Source organism: Nelumbo nucifera, chromosome 1 (genome assembly GCF_055504915.1).
Source record: "Nelumbo nucifera cultivar China Antique chromosome 1, China Antique-T2T, whole genome shotgun sequence".
Lineage (NCBI taxonomy): Eukaryota > Viridiplantae > Streptophyta > Magnoliopsida > Proteales > Nelumbonaceae > Nelumbo > Nelumbo nucifera.
Genome location: NC_142649.1, coordinates 22,244,717 through 22,261,679, shown reverse-complemented (window position 1 = coordinate 22,261,679; position 16,963 = coordinate 22,244,717). Strand labels below are relative to the sequence as shown.

The window sequence follows — 16,963 nt, the reverse complement described above, 5'->3', positions numbered from 1 at the left end:
TTTGAGACAAAGAAAACTCCAAGACAGATGTATTTCCATTTTCCACACAAAAATAATGCAGGCACTACAGTCTACAGTTCATTAGACATCTAAAGATCTTTTCAATCCTACTACTTTTCAATCTGTATGGTGACATGGGTGATGTTGTGTTCTCTTCTAATGTAATCTATAACCTTTTCTAGCACAACATCAGCATCTGCATCAGGCTTGGTTTTAACATGGCATGCCAATAGGATCTTCCCCACAGTGATGGCCCATACATGTAGCTCATGAATGGCAACAACCTCTTCCATCCTGCACAACCCTTCTTGCAGAATTGTTGTGTCAATTTCTCTTGGTGTGCTCTCCATTAAGATCTCTAGTATGTTTCTCAACATCTTTATTGTTGTGCTCAACACAATCACTGAAAAAATGAGGGTGCATATTAGGTCAATTTTCTTCCATTTAGGTCTGTACCATATCACTGCACCTGCTATCATCACACCAATACTTTGAATGGAGTCTCCAAGAACATGCAGATATGCTCCTTGCACACTGATGTTCTGTTTCAGTTGGCTCTTCTTTTCATGCTTGGCTTCTGACTGATTTAAATTATGATGTTGATGATGTGTCATAACGTTGACCCCATGATGGCCATGACCATGATCATGATCACCATGGCTAGAATTACCTTGCCCATGGTCATGCTCAACATGACCATGACCATGACCATGATGATGATGACCCAACAAGAGAGCCATGACAACATTAACTAATAAACCAAATCCAGCCACAACAAACATTACAAAGCCATGGACTTCTCCTGTGCCATGGATGATTCTAATGACAGCTTCATAAACCAGGATCCCTGCAAGAAGCCAGATCAATTGAATGGAGACCAGAGCTCCAATGATCTCAACCCTGAAGAAACCATATGTTTGACGTGGTGTTGCTACCCACCCAGATGCCCAGAGCGAGAATAGAGAGATGGTGAAAGAGGCAACATCTGAAAGTAGATGGGCTGCATCAGTTAAGATAGCAAGGCTATTAGCTTTAATGCCACCAGCTACTTCTATGCTCATAAAAATAATACATAGTGCAACTGTCAGAAAAAGCTTCCTCATAGATGCATGTCGTTCTTTGGCATCCTTGGCCCGAGTTCCGGCATCAGAGAAACCACAGGCTGCACCACCACAAACATCATTTTTTCTTCTTGGCCCATCGACTGCAAAGTCTCCAGATATCTCAATAATCTGCCCATGTTCCTTCTGTTCGCAAATTTGAACTTCCATCTGAAAATTTATAAGATCAAACAGATAACCAATGTGAAAGATGATAAGAAAGAATAAAAAGTTTATTTGGCTGGTGGGGAAAGAGTTTAGTTTAAGGCTCTTGAAGAACTATAAATCTTTTCAGGGATCAGATGGTTGAAATTTATTGGGCTTCATTCATGGTTGGTCCAGATCCTTGGTATGTACCATGGGGCACCTTATGGAGGTCTGAGATCCATTTACAGATCATGCAGCCTCATAGGGATGCCAATGGGTAGGGTTAAGTGGACCCGATCCTACTGGGTTAGGGTTGGTCAGCCTTTTCAAGTTGGAGGGTCAGGTTAGGGTTGAGACTTGAGACCAACTCATCTAGTTGGAATTGAAGCATTGAAACATCTCTACATGTATCCTTCTTGGTGGAGTATGGATGTACTATTTGAGGGGGCAGGTTAGATTGGGTCAGGCATCCCATTTCATATAGTCAGGTCAGCTTCTTCAGGTTGAGCCAAACTCGAGTCGAATCCTACGAGGGGTTTGAACCCATAATACCGAGTGACCAATTGACCAATTGAACTACTGGGTCAAGATGTGAACCAAGGTTAAATGTACGGTATCGTATCAGTAGTGCCTCAATAAGCTAAATATAAGTCAGTCCTAAGAGTTAAGACAGACATACCCCGTGTGAAATTTTGAAAAGAAAAAATAAAAATAAATAGCGAGTGATGAAAACACCCACGTCCCACGCGCATGTTAGTGTTATCATACTTTGAACCATGGCGAGGAATGAGGATGGTAGACCTCATCCTTGTGATGACAAGTTTTGAAAAGCCCAGATTGCTAATACAACAAGTGTGTGGGTCCTGGTTTTCTGCTCACACAAATGTAATGCCACATTTAAGTTGAGGACAGGTGGCATAGATAGGTTGTATTCTTATCCAGCAGCAAATGTTAGTAGCAGATCATAACTCTTCTGATATTTTAACTGTAAAACACAAGAGAGCTCTGATTACATTCATGGAAAGTTGACTTCAACTTCTAACTAAAAATATCATACAAAACAATAATTTCAAGAGGATTTTTTTTTTCTCAACAATGTTCTAGAAAACAACTGGTTCAGTCCTTTCTTTATATCATCTATCTATTTCCAGAAAAACTGAGAGAGGATTTCTTCCACATATTCACTTTGTTCTTTCTCAATCTAATAATCATATGGAGAAAAAAAATTGGGTGTTCAGGTGGTTTGTCAAAAAAGAGGAAGGATGAATGGGAGGCGCTTCTGTAATGGAGGTCTAGACGTTGGATCAGACTCCTTCTGGACGGTTATAGGCACTAAGGCAAAAATAGTATTTGTTTAATTTTAATTAAAGAAGAAAACAACTGTTCTACTTGTATGAAAATTACTATATAGAAAGAAATTTATCAGTCAAACAATGTTCTTGAGAAACCATGATTATAGATAGAAAGAGAAAATGCTCACTTCAGGTGAAAAAGATTAATTGTAAGAAAAGCATATAGTGAACTTACATGTTTCAGGACTAGGAGGTTTGAACTGAAGAACATGTACACTACAAGATTTTGAACAGAGACTATGTAAGAAGAAGTTGGAAAGGGGAAGCTTTGAAATACCAAGGCTAGGAAGTATCTGTAATCTGTCTATATATATACACATGTACTGGATGGATGGTGGAAGTTGATAAGGATAGTGTAAAAGAGATGAGAAAAAAAAAAGGTAAATGGATTGTGAATTAGCTAACATGTGTGGGCAGAGGATGTCAATGGGTAGATAATTACACTAGGCGTGCTCTTTATATGGTACAGACTGCCAAATCGGACCGGATCAAATCGAAATTGGTGGTTTGATCTGACCTGGAAAATTTTAAAATTTCGGTCTGGTTTTCTGAATTTCAAAAACTTGACTCAATCGTAAATCAAATTATTATATTTGATATTTGAATTATATTTGTTATTTATGCAGGTATATGTTTTACTTGATCTTTCTGATTGATTCAAGTTCAAAAAAACAGTCTGGTCTGATTTGGTTTCTATACTAAAATGATTTGATCGGATCTGAAAATTTTTCATACCATAATTTTCCGGTTTGATCTGATATTATTTTCCAAATGAGACTGTAGGGGACCATAGCAGAAAGACCTCTAGATTGATGTTGACTGGTAGCCGATTAAACAACCTCATTTAATGTTGTGTAGTGAAATAGAAAATGTATGGGCTCTAATCCAAGCAAATACCTTCATGCCAAACCTATTAGATGGATTGTATGAGTAGCTAACAGTTGGCATCACCCAATTTAATAAGGATTGAAGGCATTGGAAATTGCCACCCAACACCAACAGTTGGGCATCACCTAATTTCTCTTGGCACCCTCAATTAGGGCCCTTTTTATCTGGTGCAATGGTAAAATCTCAGGCCGATAAGTGTGAGAACGTGGGCTTGAAACTATGAATCTAAGAGCAGCCACTTTGTACAAAACAAAATACCAACAACGGTTATAACCGTATCCAGTCCAACCCTCCCAAGACCCTACATAATTGGTACCAACATTGGGTAATGGATTTTATTGGCAACCTCAATTAGCGCTTGTGGAGTTGTGGTCCCTTCCCTTACATTACAACCCAAAATTGTTTTGTTGCGATAACGCCAAGAAAAATGGTTGCATGCTGCAAGCCTGCAACAGTTTTGTCTTTAGTCGTAAAGGTTTTCTGTATGATGTATCCTTAATCATCACTCATAATGGCTTGTTAAAAGTTCATGGGCTGGTTGAGGGTTGAAGAAAAAGGCACCTGAGGTTTTATATTAGCATATTAATTAATTCCTTTAACAGAAGCTGTAATTGAACAGCCATACTATTATTCTTTCATTATGTAATATACAACCCACCTCCATTAGGAAACCAACTGTCTAACCACCATGCCTTCTTGCTCTTTTATATGCTGACTGGAGAATGATGCCTGTAATGTGACTTAGAAGGTGAGAAATGTAAGAAGCTTGTTTGTTGGCATCTTTTCACTCTTACAGTACTGCTGAGAGAACCCAAATGGATGCAGCATTCTCCAGTCTCCAGTATGGTATACATATCTTCTCTTTATAACTCATCTCTACCTTACACTCTATTTCGAACGTATTGATCTTAAACAGGGGCAAAAGGCCTTTATTCCTAAAGGAGCTTAGCTCCAATGTGTTGTAATCTGTCATTCACCACAATTAGCAAATGCAAAGATAGCCACACCCTCAGAACTGGTTTTAAAGGAAATATGGAGTGAAGGACAAGAAAATAAATTAATGGATATTTTGTATGAGAGAGAGAGAGAGCTTGCCTACAGCAATCATGGACATTTCATTTGCAGTAAAATACAGTCGGTAAAAAAAAAAAAAAAACTGATTAACAAATATATCATCATCCGGCAGCTTCCAACAACAACCAGGAAAAGCCACCACAGAAGGCAGAGAATGAAAGTGACCCTACTGGAACAACAGATCATCAAGTTTGTTTCCATTTGAGTACAAGACAGCATCTCAATTGTAGACCATGTACTTGGGTGTCGCACTGAACTTTTGGTAGCCTTTGATGACCTTATTAACTGCATCAAGGAAATCTTTCTCAGTCACTGTCTTCCTTCGTGCCCTGATAGCAAACATCCCAGCCTCTGTGCACACGCTCCTTATGTCAGCCCCTGTAAACAAATCCATGACACCGAAGTCATAAATCCATACAACTAGGAAATTCAAGTGTTATATTAGCATAATGGGGCAATAGGTTTATGAAACCTAGACTTTATAAACAGCAGGCTTATAGGCTTAAGTGGGCAAAGTGTTATATTATTACAAAACATTTATGAATGGGAAAAAAAGTAAAAAAGGATAAATCACCTAGGCAGAATCATATTTCCAGTATGACCCCAATTTCTTCAATGTAAAAAGCACATTTCAGCTATGTTACCCAGGGAAAAAATTGTCTGTCTATGTTCAACAGCCTGTACTGTCCACAGGGCTTCTATGTCACACATTAGTCCATATGAACTCCATGCAACAGTTAAACATACAGAAGGCATGGTTGTATAGACTGATGTAACATGGAGAGCTGGAGAGACTGGTAGGCTATCAAATGTGGACACCAAGTTTTTTCAGTTTCCCAGATACGGCAAAGATACAACTGGATATGGTGACCAGTACAGAATCTACACCAAAAATTAAAGTGTCTGAGACGACACTGCACCCATGAACAGAGACCAAGGTATCATTATTTTTCGGCCTTTTCATGCTGCAACAAAGGCAGCCTATATATTAAGTTGAAATCAGGCCATGATTTATGGATAACCTATGATAAAATAATTTCACACAAATAACTAATTTGGCAAAATTCATCCAGCCATTTGGATATTATCCCAATGAATTAAAAAGTGACTAGAAAAGCACAAGGTTAGGACCTAAGGTGCAAGGCGAGGTGTGTGCTGGGACAAAGCAAGGTGAAAATTATTGAAAATTTTAAAAATAAAATATAACATTAATACATAAAAATAGGGTTAGCTTTAGTGTTTTAAAAAGCCTATTAGCTCAAATGATAATACAAGAGCATCACACATATAAAAACAAATTCAAATTGAAAATGAAGGAAAATAAGAGAATCATACCAAAATGTTTCATATACTCATTTTTTTTTTTATAAATTGTAAATACTCAAAATTTCGATCATGTAAAATTCTCAATGTTTTGTTGCATTAGCTAATGTGATGTTAGACATCTTGCATTCCTAATCCTAGAAGGTCGGGGCCTTCACACTGATATTTCTTCAAAGGCAAGTTCAAACAAGTCCATGTGGAGATTTGGAAGTAGTGCTACCAATCTGAATTTTTTGCCCATATATGTAAGGGGGTAGGTCTTATCATTTTGGTCATAGCTTATTTTAGGGTTAGGGATCAAAGGTCAGTTGTATAATTGTTGCCTATTTTGCAGAAGCAACTAGGGCTTCCAGGTATTCAAAATATCTTTTTTCTTTCTGCTTGTTTTTAGTACACAAGCACCAAAGAAAGGTATTTTAGAATTTAATTGACCATCAAAAAGGCGAAAAAAAACATAAAAATATATGAAAAAGTAAAAAAAAAGAACAAAAGCAAGCTCAGAAAAGCTGCTTGTACAAGGTGACCCAAATATGTACCTAGGTGCACCAGATTTGCACCCTGCACTTGGGTTGAGGCAAGGTGCCAAGTATCTGCTACCCCCAAGACACTAGAGCCACATACCTCATGTATTACCCCATCAATGACAACATACAAGTATTTTTTTGGTAATAATGACAACAGAGAAATTCTTCTTTTTTTTTTTAATAATGACAACAGAGAAATTCTTCTTTTTTTTTGGTAATAATGACAACAGAGAAATTCTTCTTTTTTTTTTTGGTAATAATGACAACATATGAATATGAAACATGTTTGAGTGGCTGTAGCATTTAGTGGGTAGTGTCTTGTGGGTAGCAGTTCCAGTCTCCAAGATGAATGCCTTAAACTGTACTTTGTTTGTATACCTAGGCACGCCTTTCAAAACATTGCATCCTCTAGTAAACAAAACAAGCAAAATATTTTCTTTTAGAAAGCAAGCAGAAGACTGCTTGGCGGGTGAAGCAAAATCTGCCATCAAAACTTTTCCAAGAAAGCATCTTCAGAGGGTTGAAGCAAGGTGCATTCCTTAAACTGTAATTGGCCTGTGCACCTAGGGCCCTAGGCACGCCTTTTAAAACATTGCATTATCTAGTCTAGTCAAGAAAATCAGTCATCAACGTTCAGAGACTTTTCCAAGAATGCATCTTCAGAGGGCACCCAGGCACACCTTTTAAAACACTGCCTTATCTAGTGAATAAAACAACCAAAAGGTTTTTCTTTTGGAAACCAAGCAAACAACCACTTGGTGGGAGAAGAAAAATCTGTCACCAATGTTAAGAGACTTGCCCAAGAAAGCATCTTCATAAGATTGGAACAAGGTGCATGCCTTAAACTGTACCTTTCCTGTGCACCTAGGCACACCTTTAAAATCATTGCATTGTTTAGTAAAAAAACAACAAAGAGTTTTCTTTTGGAAGGTTGGTGAGTGAAAAAAAAAATCCGTCATCAATGTTAATAGACTTTTCTGAGAAAACATCTTCAAAGGGTTGCAGTAGACTAAAAACATCTAATTTATTTAACCCCAGAAGTTGGCATTTTGTAGGCACAGCCAATTTCCTAAATAGCAGTATTATGAAGGAAAGACAGGAAAGAGTTCTCAAAGTAGCTCTGTTTACCGGTGGAGTTGGGGCAAAGTCGAGCCAAAAGCTCAAACCGTATGTCTCTTTCACAGTTCATTGTTCGTGTGTGGATCTTAAATATTTGTGTTCTGCTCTCTAAATCAGGTAACCCGAATTCAACCTTACGATCTAGCCGCCCCGGACGTAACAACGCTGGATCCAGTGTGTCAGGTCTGAAAAGATCATAAAAATAAATACAATAAATGTGAAAAGTGAGATGACTGAGTAGGAAACTAATCATGAAGTGATGTTTTTGATGGGCATCATAAAATAATGTCAAGTCCTAAAATATGAAACCTCAGAATATGGGCTACAATGCAATTGATCATTAACCATGACTGAGCATGAAAGTGGATCCTTGACTTAATAATATACCATTGGAGTATTGAAATCAGTCACCTAGACAATGCGCTCTTGTTACCAAAATCAGCACTCAGAAAATTCATAAGATCCAGTCAAAATTCAGATCAAAGCTATGAATTCATAAGAAAATTCATCTCTAGGATAAACCTTGACTGTAGCATCAAACCAGAGATCTTGACTATAGTACAATCTTCTAAAACTTGACAACAATGAAGACAGTAATGCAAGAGCTGGAGAATCAAATATGGAATTTTCTTGAAATTTTTGTATTTTTTGTATATTTGGACAGCATGGGTATTTTCGTCACTTTAACTAGTCCTGTGTGGGGCCTGGGCTATAACATCTTGTTCCTCTAGTTTAGTAGGGCTTGTCTTTCAATTTTCAGTTTATTTGCACTAGTAGATAGAAAGTTATTGTGTTTCTTGATGCACAAGACAAGGAATGGCATTTTTGTAATTATGGTGAACAGTATTCCGGGCCACACGTCACTCCATAAAAGTATAAATAGATGTATTCTCTTCCTTTTGAAGCTAATGAATAAATGAAGATTTCTTTAGAGCAAGTTTGCTGTATGGAGTGATACCTACAAACCCTAGAGTGATTCCAGGACCCCTTGGAGTGATTCCTTGGGATTTCTCTCTCATTTCTCTTTCTCCACCCCTTCTCCTTCCTCTTGCTCTCTCATTTCTGTCTAGTGATAGTTTGTTCTAGCCCTACTGCATCAGAAAGTACCAACAACATCTATCAAGCAACTATTCTGCTCAATAATAGTTTCAGTTAACTATCAAGTTCTTCAGCATTGTTTGCTATATGTAATATACATACATATATGGGAACCCCTACTAGTTGGGTTGTTCAGTGATGTTTAATGATCAACAAATTTTCCCAAGGCTTTAATCATAAAAAAAAAAAAAAAAATTCCCAAGGCTCAGTTTGGAAGGAGTACAAATACAAATTTGTAGAGTGCAAAACCTTGTATTTTGTATGTATTTGCACAGTACATATTTGTATTTGTACTCCTACCAAATTGAGCCAAAGGAAAAATTGGTTTGGTGCCCAAAATAGCCTCACAAATTCCTTTTACCATCCCATCGGACCCCCATCCCCCACAAAATTGGGCAAATTTATTATTCTAATTCAATGGTGATTGGGAGAATTAAATGGCAACTGTTTTTTCGACTTCCATCCCAAAAGAGTTTGATGTAGAAAAGAGCCACACCAAAGAAGCAATTAACAATTCCCACTCCCATGGTTTTATGTCCAAGCTAGGACCTGCATCAGGCCCAGGAATTTGCAGGCCAGACCTAGGCCTAATACTTTAGGTCCAGCCCAGAGTTTACATGTTTATATATTATTAAATATACATTGACACACACATATGAATATTATATACAAATATTATGATATGATAATAAATGCATACTATATATAATATTTAAAGTTGTAAGCCCAGAAGCCTGGCTTGGTCCAGACCCCTTCACATCCAAGGGCCAGTTTTAATTGTGGAAGACACATTTTACAGGTGGACAGAAAACAGATCAGATCGAATCAGATAAAAGGTAGATCCTTTTTTTTTGATAAATGAGTGTAATTTTATTAAACATAGAAAGAGTGTACAAGGTGTTACCTCCCCCTAGAACTGAACAATATGCACATAAACATATACAAGCCTGAATTACAATTATAAGGTAGCCCAAAACATGACAGGATTCAGTGGGTTAGCAGATCGGCAAATGCAATGGCTGATTCTCTGGCTAAACAAGGGGTATCAAGGGGAGATCTGTTTTGGGCTACCTTTTTTTATGAATGAATATAATTTATTAATTCAGAAAAGGGAGTACAGGGAACTCAAAAGAGGCACGAGCTGTTACCTCTTCAGGGCAGTATTACATCAAATAAAAAACAGAATTAGTCATAAATACAATTACAAAGGAGCCCAAAATAAATGTTCCCTAGTAGCCCCCTGCTTAGCTAATCCATCCGCTAAGGTGTTTGCTGATCTTCCCTCCCAACAAAAGGTAACTGTCATATTTCTTGTAAACCAGTTGACTTTCCTTGATAAATCTTTGTGTCGCCACATGGCTGAAGCTGGATCTGTCAGCCATCCCACAACAATTTGAGAGTCTCCTTCAACTACCAAATGCTGAACTCCTAATTGTTCTGCAATCTGAATACCTTGTACCGCCACCAAAATCTCAGCTCTATTAGAGTCTCCTAATCCCACAGGACCTGAAAACAAGGCTAATATATTGCTCTCCGTATCTCTTAGCACCCCTCCTATTCCCGATGGGCCTGGGTTTCCTTGGCTGCTGCCATTAAAATTCAGCTTTACCCATCCTTCAGGCGGAGGGGTCAACACTGCAGAAACCTTGTCCTTCCTTGTATGGCTGCTAGCCACCACTAACCAATTTCTCCAAATATCATCAAAGGAAAAACTATGAAAGAGGTCCATAGTTCTCAGCCAATGAATGGCCCTAGTTAAGATGCAATCCTCAACAGCTTGAATGCTTCTTTCCTTTTCCTTGAATATTCTTGCATTCCTTTCTTCCCAAATTGTCCACAATGCAGTTGCTCTAATACATATCCACATCATTTTTCCTTTTTTTGTAGGGCACACAAAAAAAGAATGATCAAATAGCTGACTTAAATCTGTGGACAAATTCCACCTGCACCCAAACAAAGAAAAAATCCAACTCCAAATGGCTCTAGAAAAGGAACAAGATACAAGTAGATGGGAGCAATCCTCCCCATTAGCCCTGCAAAGTACACACCAGTTAGGGGATAAACACATGAAAGGCCTTTTCTTTTGCAAGCAGTCCAAGGTATTAATCCTTCTATAAAGCACCTCCCAGCAAAAAACAACATTTTTTGGTGGAACAGGTCTAAACCAAATCTCCTTGGTCGAAAAACCCCACTGACTCGGGGGAAGAGGAAAGGGACTTAAAAAAAGAAGCACAAGAGAAGTACCCTTTTGGATTAGGGGACCATAATCTCACATCCAAACTAAGAGGGTCCAAAAAGACACTGCCAAGAAGAGACAACAGATCTGAGACACTGTTAAGTTCATCATCCCTCAAACCTCTCCGAAAGCCAAAATCCCAAATTAAGGATGAAGGTGAAATAGGAGATGGAAGAAAACGAGAGATAACTTTTTCCTTGTAAAGGGAAATAGAATAAAGAGACGGGAATTGGTCCTTTAGAGTAGCAGTCCCCACCCAAGTGTCTTCCCAAAATAAAACAAGGTTACCAGAATTGACATCATACCTGACAAAGTTGAGAAATTGAGGGAGGATACTTTCGATTGCTTTCCAAGGAGATGCCTACATTGCTTGTCTTGATACACCCACATCCCATCCGTTTTCCAGTCATCCATGTATACTATCTATCACTTCATGCCACAACCTCTCCCTTTCTCTAGGCCACCTCCACAACCATTTTCCTAATAGGGCTTTTTTCTTGAGAGTTAACCTACCTAACCCCAGTCCACCTTCCTCTTTGCTCCTACAAACTATTCCCCAATTAATTAAATGATCTTTCTTTTCCTCCCCTGGCTCCCAAAGAAAATTTCTCATTAACCTCTCCAGTTTCTTAGCCTCCCTATTAGGTATCCTAAAAATGGACAAGTAGACCGGTAGGTTCGCTAGGGTTGCTCTCAATAAAGTCACTCTACCCCCTATAGAGATATAGTTTCTTTTCCAAGCCGCTAACCTTTTCTCAAATTTTTCCAAAACTGGATTCCAAAAACTACTTTCTCATGGGTTAGCCCCTAGAGGGAGACCTAGGTACTACAAGGGCCAAGAAGAAACGAGACAACTTGGACAATTTGCCACAGACTGAAAAATCTCCTCATTCATATTGACACCGACCACACAACTCTTATCCAGGTTTATCTTCAAATTGGAGACCTTCTCAAAATGTTGTAACAATGCTCTAAGTTTCCTCACTTTTTGCCTGTCACCTCCACAAAATATTATGATATCGTCAGCAAATTGAAGATGGGTTACCCGGACATTGTTCCTTCCAATCCTCCAACCACTCACTTCCTCTTCCCTATCTGCCTTAGAGATTAATCTGCTGAAAACATCTGCAACTAAGGTGAAAAGGAACAGGGAGAGTGGGTCTCCTTGTCTAAGGCCTCTACAAGCTGGAAAATAGTCTTTGACCACCCCATTAACCAAGACTGAGTAATGGCAAGAACTAATACAACCCTTTACCCAGTTGCACCATCTATCTCCGAAGCCATAACACCCAAGAATCTCTAGTAAAAAACTCCAATCCACAAGATCATAAGCCTTCTCTAGGTCTAACTTACACGCAAAACCTTGATTCCCCGACTTTCTCATGTCCTCCACACACTCATTTGCTAATAAAATCTGATCTGTTATTTGCCTACCTTGCACGAAAGCACCTTGTGCTTGACTAATGATGGATGGTAGTATTACTCGGATTCTCAAAGGCAACACTTTAGGCAAAATTTTATAGATGCTAATCACCAGACTGGTCGGCCTAAAATCCTTAGGGTGCTTTGCATCTATCTTCTTTGGGATTAAGGCCAAGAAGGTTGCATTAACTCCAGGGCTTACCTTGTTTTTATCTGCAAATTCCTGAAACACCCTAACAAGGTCTTCTTTAATCACATCCCAACAATACTGATAAAAAGCCATTGTGAAGCCATCTGGACCAGGAGCTTTGGATCTATCCATTGAAAACACCACCTGCCTGATCTCTTCTTCACTAAAATCCCTTTCTAACCAGTTTACTTGTTCTTCAGATAACCTGATCCACAACAAATCTTCCAATATTGGCCTATTATTCAAGGGTTTCCTATAGATCGATTTGAAATTATCCACAAACAACCTTGCTATCTCATCTTGATTTGTTACTTCCTCCCCATTCACCTCTAACTTAGCCACAAATTTTTTTCTTCTCCTTCCATTAGCCAACGCATGGAAAAATTTTGTGTTTCCATCCCCTTCCTTAATCCATTTATGTCTTGACTTTTGCCTCCAAGAAATTTCCTTTCTCAACAGGACCACTTCCAAATCCTTCTTTAAGTTCCTTCTCAACACCATTTCTTGCTCGCTCATCATCCTTTGGGCTTCTTTAGAATCTAATTCCTCGATCCTAGACAACAAGTTACTATTTTGTTCCTCTATTCTTCCAAATTGTTCCTTGTTCCACTCCTTGATTTTGGACCTCAACCTTTCCAGCTTTTTGTGGAATCTCACTCCCTTCCACTTCACCCCTCTTAAATCTTCTCTCCACCACTCCCCAATCAAATGCACAAAATCTGGGTGAGTTAACCACATATTCTCAAATCTAAAAGGCCGTGGGCCAGAGGGCTAATGTTTCAGGACTTAACTGGATAGGGAAATGATCGGAAATGACTCTGGTAATGCTCTAGCCATCAGGTTCCTCCAATGACTCTCTCACTCTTCATTAAAGAGGAATCTATCTAATTTCAAACACAGAAGGTTTTCTGGAAATTAGACCAAGTAAAGTTGGCTTGTAAGAGAGGTAAATCCTTTAGACCACAGTTACTAATAAATTCATTAAACTTTCTCATACTGGTAGTAACTGTTCTCTGGGGGTTGTTGGATTCATTACAAAACCTAATTACATTAGAGTCCCCCCTAACACACCAAGGACCCTCCCATAAGCTCCATATTCCATACAATTCTTCCCACATCTCATTCCTCTCTCTGTACATGTTTGGCCCATAGACATTGGTTAGAACCCAGGTAAATCCATCCCCCACATTCCTAACCTTTAATGATTCTTCAACATCCTCCCTCCATAGTGTTACTATACCTCCAGAGGCACCCCAAGGGCCGAGGTCCAGCAAACTCCTCTTGATCTCCATTCACTTCTGAGCCACCTTTTATCCATTTCTGCCAACTTGGTTTCTTGTATCAATACTATGTCCGGTTTCTCTCTTCTTAGTAGGTTTTTAATAGCCTTTCTCTTTCTCTCGCTTCCCAATTCTCTTACATTCCAACTTATGATTTTCATTCAGTACTTTTCAAAAAACCCTTCCCAAGAGATTCCACCTACTACAGAATCTTTCTTCTTTCCCCTCTCCCGCTAAATTCAATGTCACCCTCAATATCTAAAATCAATCTCTCCACTTCTGATCTCTTTTTCTTTTTCCTTTTATTGTTACCCTCGAACTTCCTAGATGGTGCATTAACTTCAGCTACCCCTCCCCCCAACTCGGAACTTCTACAGAATTCCTTCTCTTGAGAATTTTTGCTCTCTCCTTTTGGCCTAGTTCCTCCTCCTCTTTGTATTCCTCCAACAATGCACAGATCATCTCCCATATTCTCTCTAATTCCTCCTTTCTCTCTCTAGGAGCCGCTTCTTCCCCTCTCAGTTCTCTCTCAGAACCGTCGTTCTCTCTTCTCTTTCCCCTGACTGGAACTTCCGCTTGGGATTCTGGAGTATTTGTTACAAGCACAGAAGGCACATTAGTAACCAAAACCGAAAGGACATCCATATTGTGTTGTTGGGAACCAAAAGAGAGCTTTGGATCTATCCATTGAAAACACCACCTGCCTGATCTCTTCTTCACTAAAATCCCTTTCTAACCAATTTACTTGTTCTTCAGATAACCTGATCCACAACAAATCTTCCAATATTGGCCTATTATTCAAGGGTTTCCTATAGATCGATTTGAAATTATCCACAAACAACCTTGCTATCTCATCTTGATTTGTTACTTCCTCCCCATTCACCTCTAACTTAGCCACGAATTTTTTTCTTCTCCTTCCATTAGCCAACGCATGGAAAAATTTTGTGTTTCCATCCCCTTCCTTAATCCATTTATGTCTTGACTTTTGCCTCCAAGAAATTTCCTTTCTCAACAGGACCTCTTCCAAATCCTTCTTTAAGTTCCTTCTCAACACCATTTCTTGCTCGCTCATCATCCTTTGGGCTTCTTTAGAATCTAATTCCTCGATCCTAGACAACAAGTTACTATTTTGTTCCTCTATTCTTCCAAATTGTTCCTTGTTCCACTCCTTGATTTTGGACCTCAACCTTTCCAGCTTTTTGTGGAATCTCACTCCCTTCCACTTCACCCCTCTTAAATCTTCTCTCCACCACTCCCCAATCAAATGCACAAAATCTGGGTGAGTTAACCACATATTCTCAAATCTAAAAGGCCGTGGGCCAGAGGGCTAATGTTTCAGGACTTAACTGGATAGAGAAATGATCGGAAATGACTCTGGTAATGCTCTAGCCATCAGGTTCCTCCAATGACTCTCTCACTCTTCATTAAAGAGGAATCTATCTAATTTCAAACACAGAAGGTTTTCTGGAAATTAGACCAAGTAAAGTTGGCTTGTAAGAGAGGTAAATCCTTTAGACCACAGTTACTAATAAATTCATTAAACTTTCTCATACTGGTAGTAACTGTTCTCTGGGGGTTGTTGGATTCATTACAAAACCTAATTACATTAGAGTCCCCCCCCTAACACACCAAGGACCCTCCCATAAGCTCCATATTCCATACAATTCTTCCCACATCTCATTCCTCTCTCTATACATGTTTAGCCCATAGACATTGGTTAGAACCCAGGTAAATCCATCCCCCACATTCCTAACCTTTAATGATTCTTCGACATCCTCCCTCCATAGTGTTACTATACCTCCAGAGGCACCCCAAGGGCCGAGGTCCAGCAAACTCCTCTTGATCTCCATTCACTTCTGAGCCACCTTTTATCCATTTCTGCCAACTTGGTTTCTTGTATCAATACTATGTCCGGTTTCTCTCTTCTTAGTAGGTCTTTAATAGCCTTTCTCTTTCTCTCGCTTCCCAATCCTCTTACATTCCAACTTATGATTTTCATTCAGTACTTTTCAAAAAACCCTTCCCAAGAGATTCCACCTACTACAGAATCTTTCTTCTTTCCCCTCTCCCGCTAAATTCAATGTCACCCTCAATATTTAAAATCAATCTCTCCACTTCTGATCTCTTTTTCTTTTTCCTTTTATTGTTACCCTCGAACTTCCTAGATGGTGCATTAACTTCAGCTACCCCTCCCCCCAACTCGGAACTTCTACAGAATTCCTTCTCTTGAGAATTTTTGCTCTCTCCTTTTGGCCTAGTTCCTCCTCCTCTTTGTATTCCTCCAACAATGCACAGATCATCTCCCATATTCTCTCTAATTCCTCCTCCTTTCTCTCTCTAGGAGCCGCTTCTTCCCCTCTCAGTTCTCTCTCAGAACCGCCGTTCTCTCTTCTCTTTCCCCTGACTGGAACTTCCGCTTGGGATTTTGGAGTATTTGTTACAAGCACAAAAGGCACATTAGTAACCAAAACCGAAAGGACATCCATACTGTGTTGTTGGGAACCAAAAGACCATCAAACAAGGGAGGGGAATGTGCACAAGGAGAGGGGCCTAAATCTGTTCCCTGTGATTGATCTTTCCTTAGAGAGTTTATAGTAGGAGTCAATACCCCATCAGCTTTAGCAATTGAACTATTCTTCATGTGCTTCCCTTCTTCCGATATTACAATACAGACCAAGGTGTTAGGATTTTTCCTTACCGGCCTTGTATCCTGATTTTCTTAAGCTACTGGGCTGACTTCCTTGCGAGTGCAGGCATCACCTGAACCTCAACTCTTGTCAGACGATCCAAATCATTCACATCATCTTCTTCATCTTTTTTAGAAACATCTTCTTCCTTGTTCTCTTGAAAAAGCACCTCTGTACCCCACTGTCTTCATCAAAAACATTTCTCATTCTGCTCAGGTCAATGCTCCCTAAGCTCACTATACAGTCTGAATCGGTCTCACTAGCTTCGTCTTCCTCAAAGCACACATGCTCCTTCTGCCCTTCAAGATCACTTCGCCTGAAGCTCCTTGGATTGCGTCTTTCTGGTGACAGTCTGTTTATCTTTTTTGGCGCGACCCAGTGTAGGGAGTTCCCTGAAATGGCAAACTTCTCTCTTCGTGGTATTCGGCCTATTGAGGTCAACGAAGAAGACAGATGGACTTTACCATCTATCGACTCTCCCCCCCTTAGTCACGTGACCTTTTAAAAAACATGTGATCCCCTT

The 16,963-nt window shown here is 39.3% G+C and overlaps 2 protein-coding genes across 4 annotated transcripts in view; both read right to left on the bottom strand.

The window, feature by feature from the left end:
* On the bottom strand, positions 1-3,031 carry LOC104605797 (metal tolerance protein 1-like). Of its 3 annotated transcripts, XM_088895764.1 has the most exons (3): positions 2,775-3,027; positions 1,927-2,232; positions 1-1,271 (listed from the first exon to the last, which is right to left on the bottom strand). In XM_088895764.1, exons 2-3 carry the CDS (start codon positions 2,023-2,025, stop codon positions 111-113), a joined length of 1,260 nt encoding a protein of 419 aa, XP_088751890.1. In that variant the 5' UTR covers positions 2,026-2,232; positions 2,775-3,027; the 3' UTR covers positions 1-110. The 3 variants fall into 3 exon arrangements, with proteins under 3 accessions (XP_088751890.1, XP_010268996.1, XP_010268997.1); XM_010270694.3 differs by lacking the exon at positions 1,927-2,232 and having other exon boundaries at positions 2,775-3,031; XM_010270695.3 differs by lacking the exon at positions 2,775-3,027 and having other exon boundaries at positions 2,016-2,155.
* Positions 3,032-4,578: 1,547 nt separating this feature from the next.
* LOC104605798 (26S proteasome regulatory subunit 7) overlaps positions 4,579-16,963 on the bottom strand; it is a 28,179-nt gene continuing 15,794 nt past the window's right edge. The window contains exons 9-10 of the mRNA XM_010270696.3: positions 7,537-7,712; positions 4,579-4,939 (exon numbers count right to left, since the gene is read on the bottom strand). Of these exons, the coding sequence (XP_010268998.1) occupies positions 4,782-4,939; positions 7,537-7,712 (334 nt within the window). The 3' untranslated portion in view covers positions 4,579-4,781. The remainder of the gene's footprint in view (positions 4,940-7,536; positions 7,713-16,963) is intronic.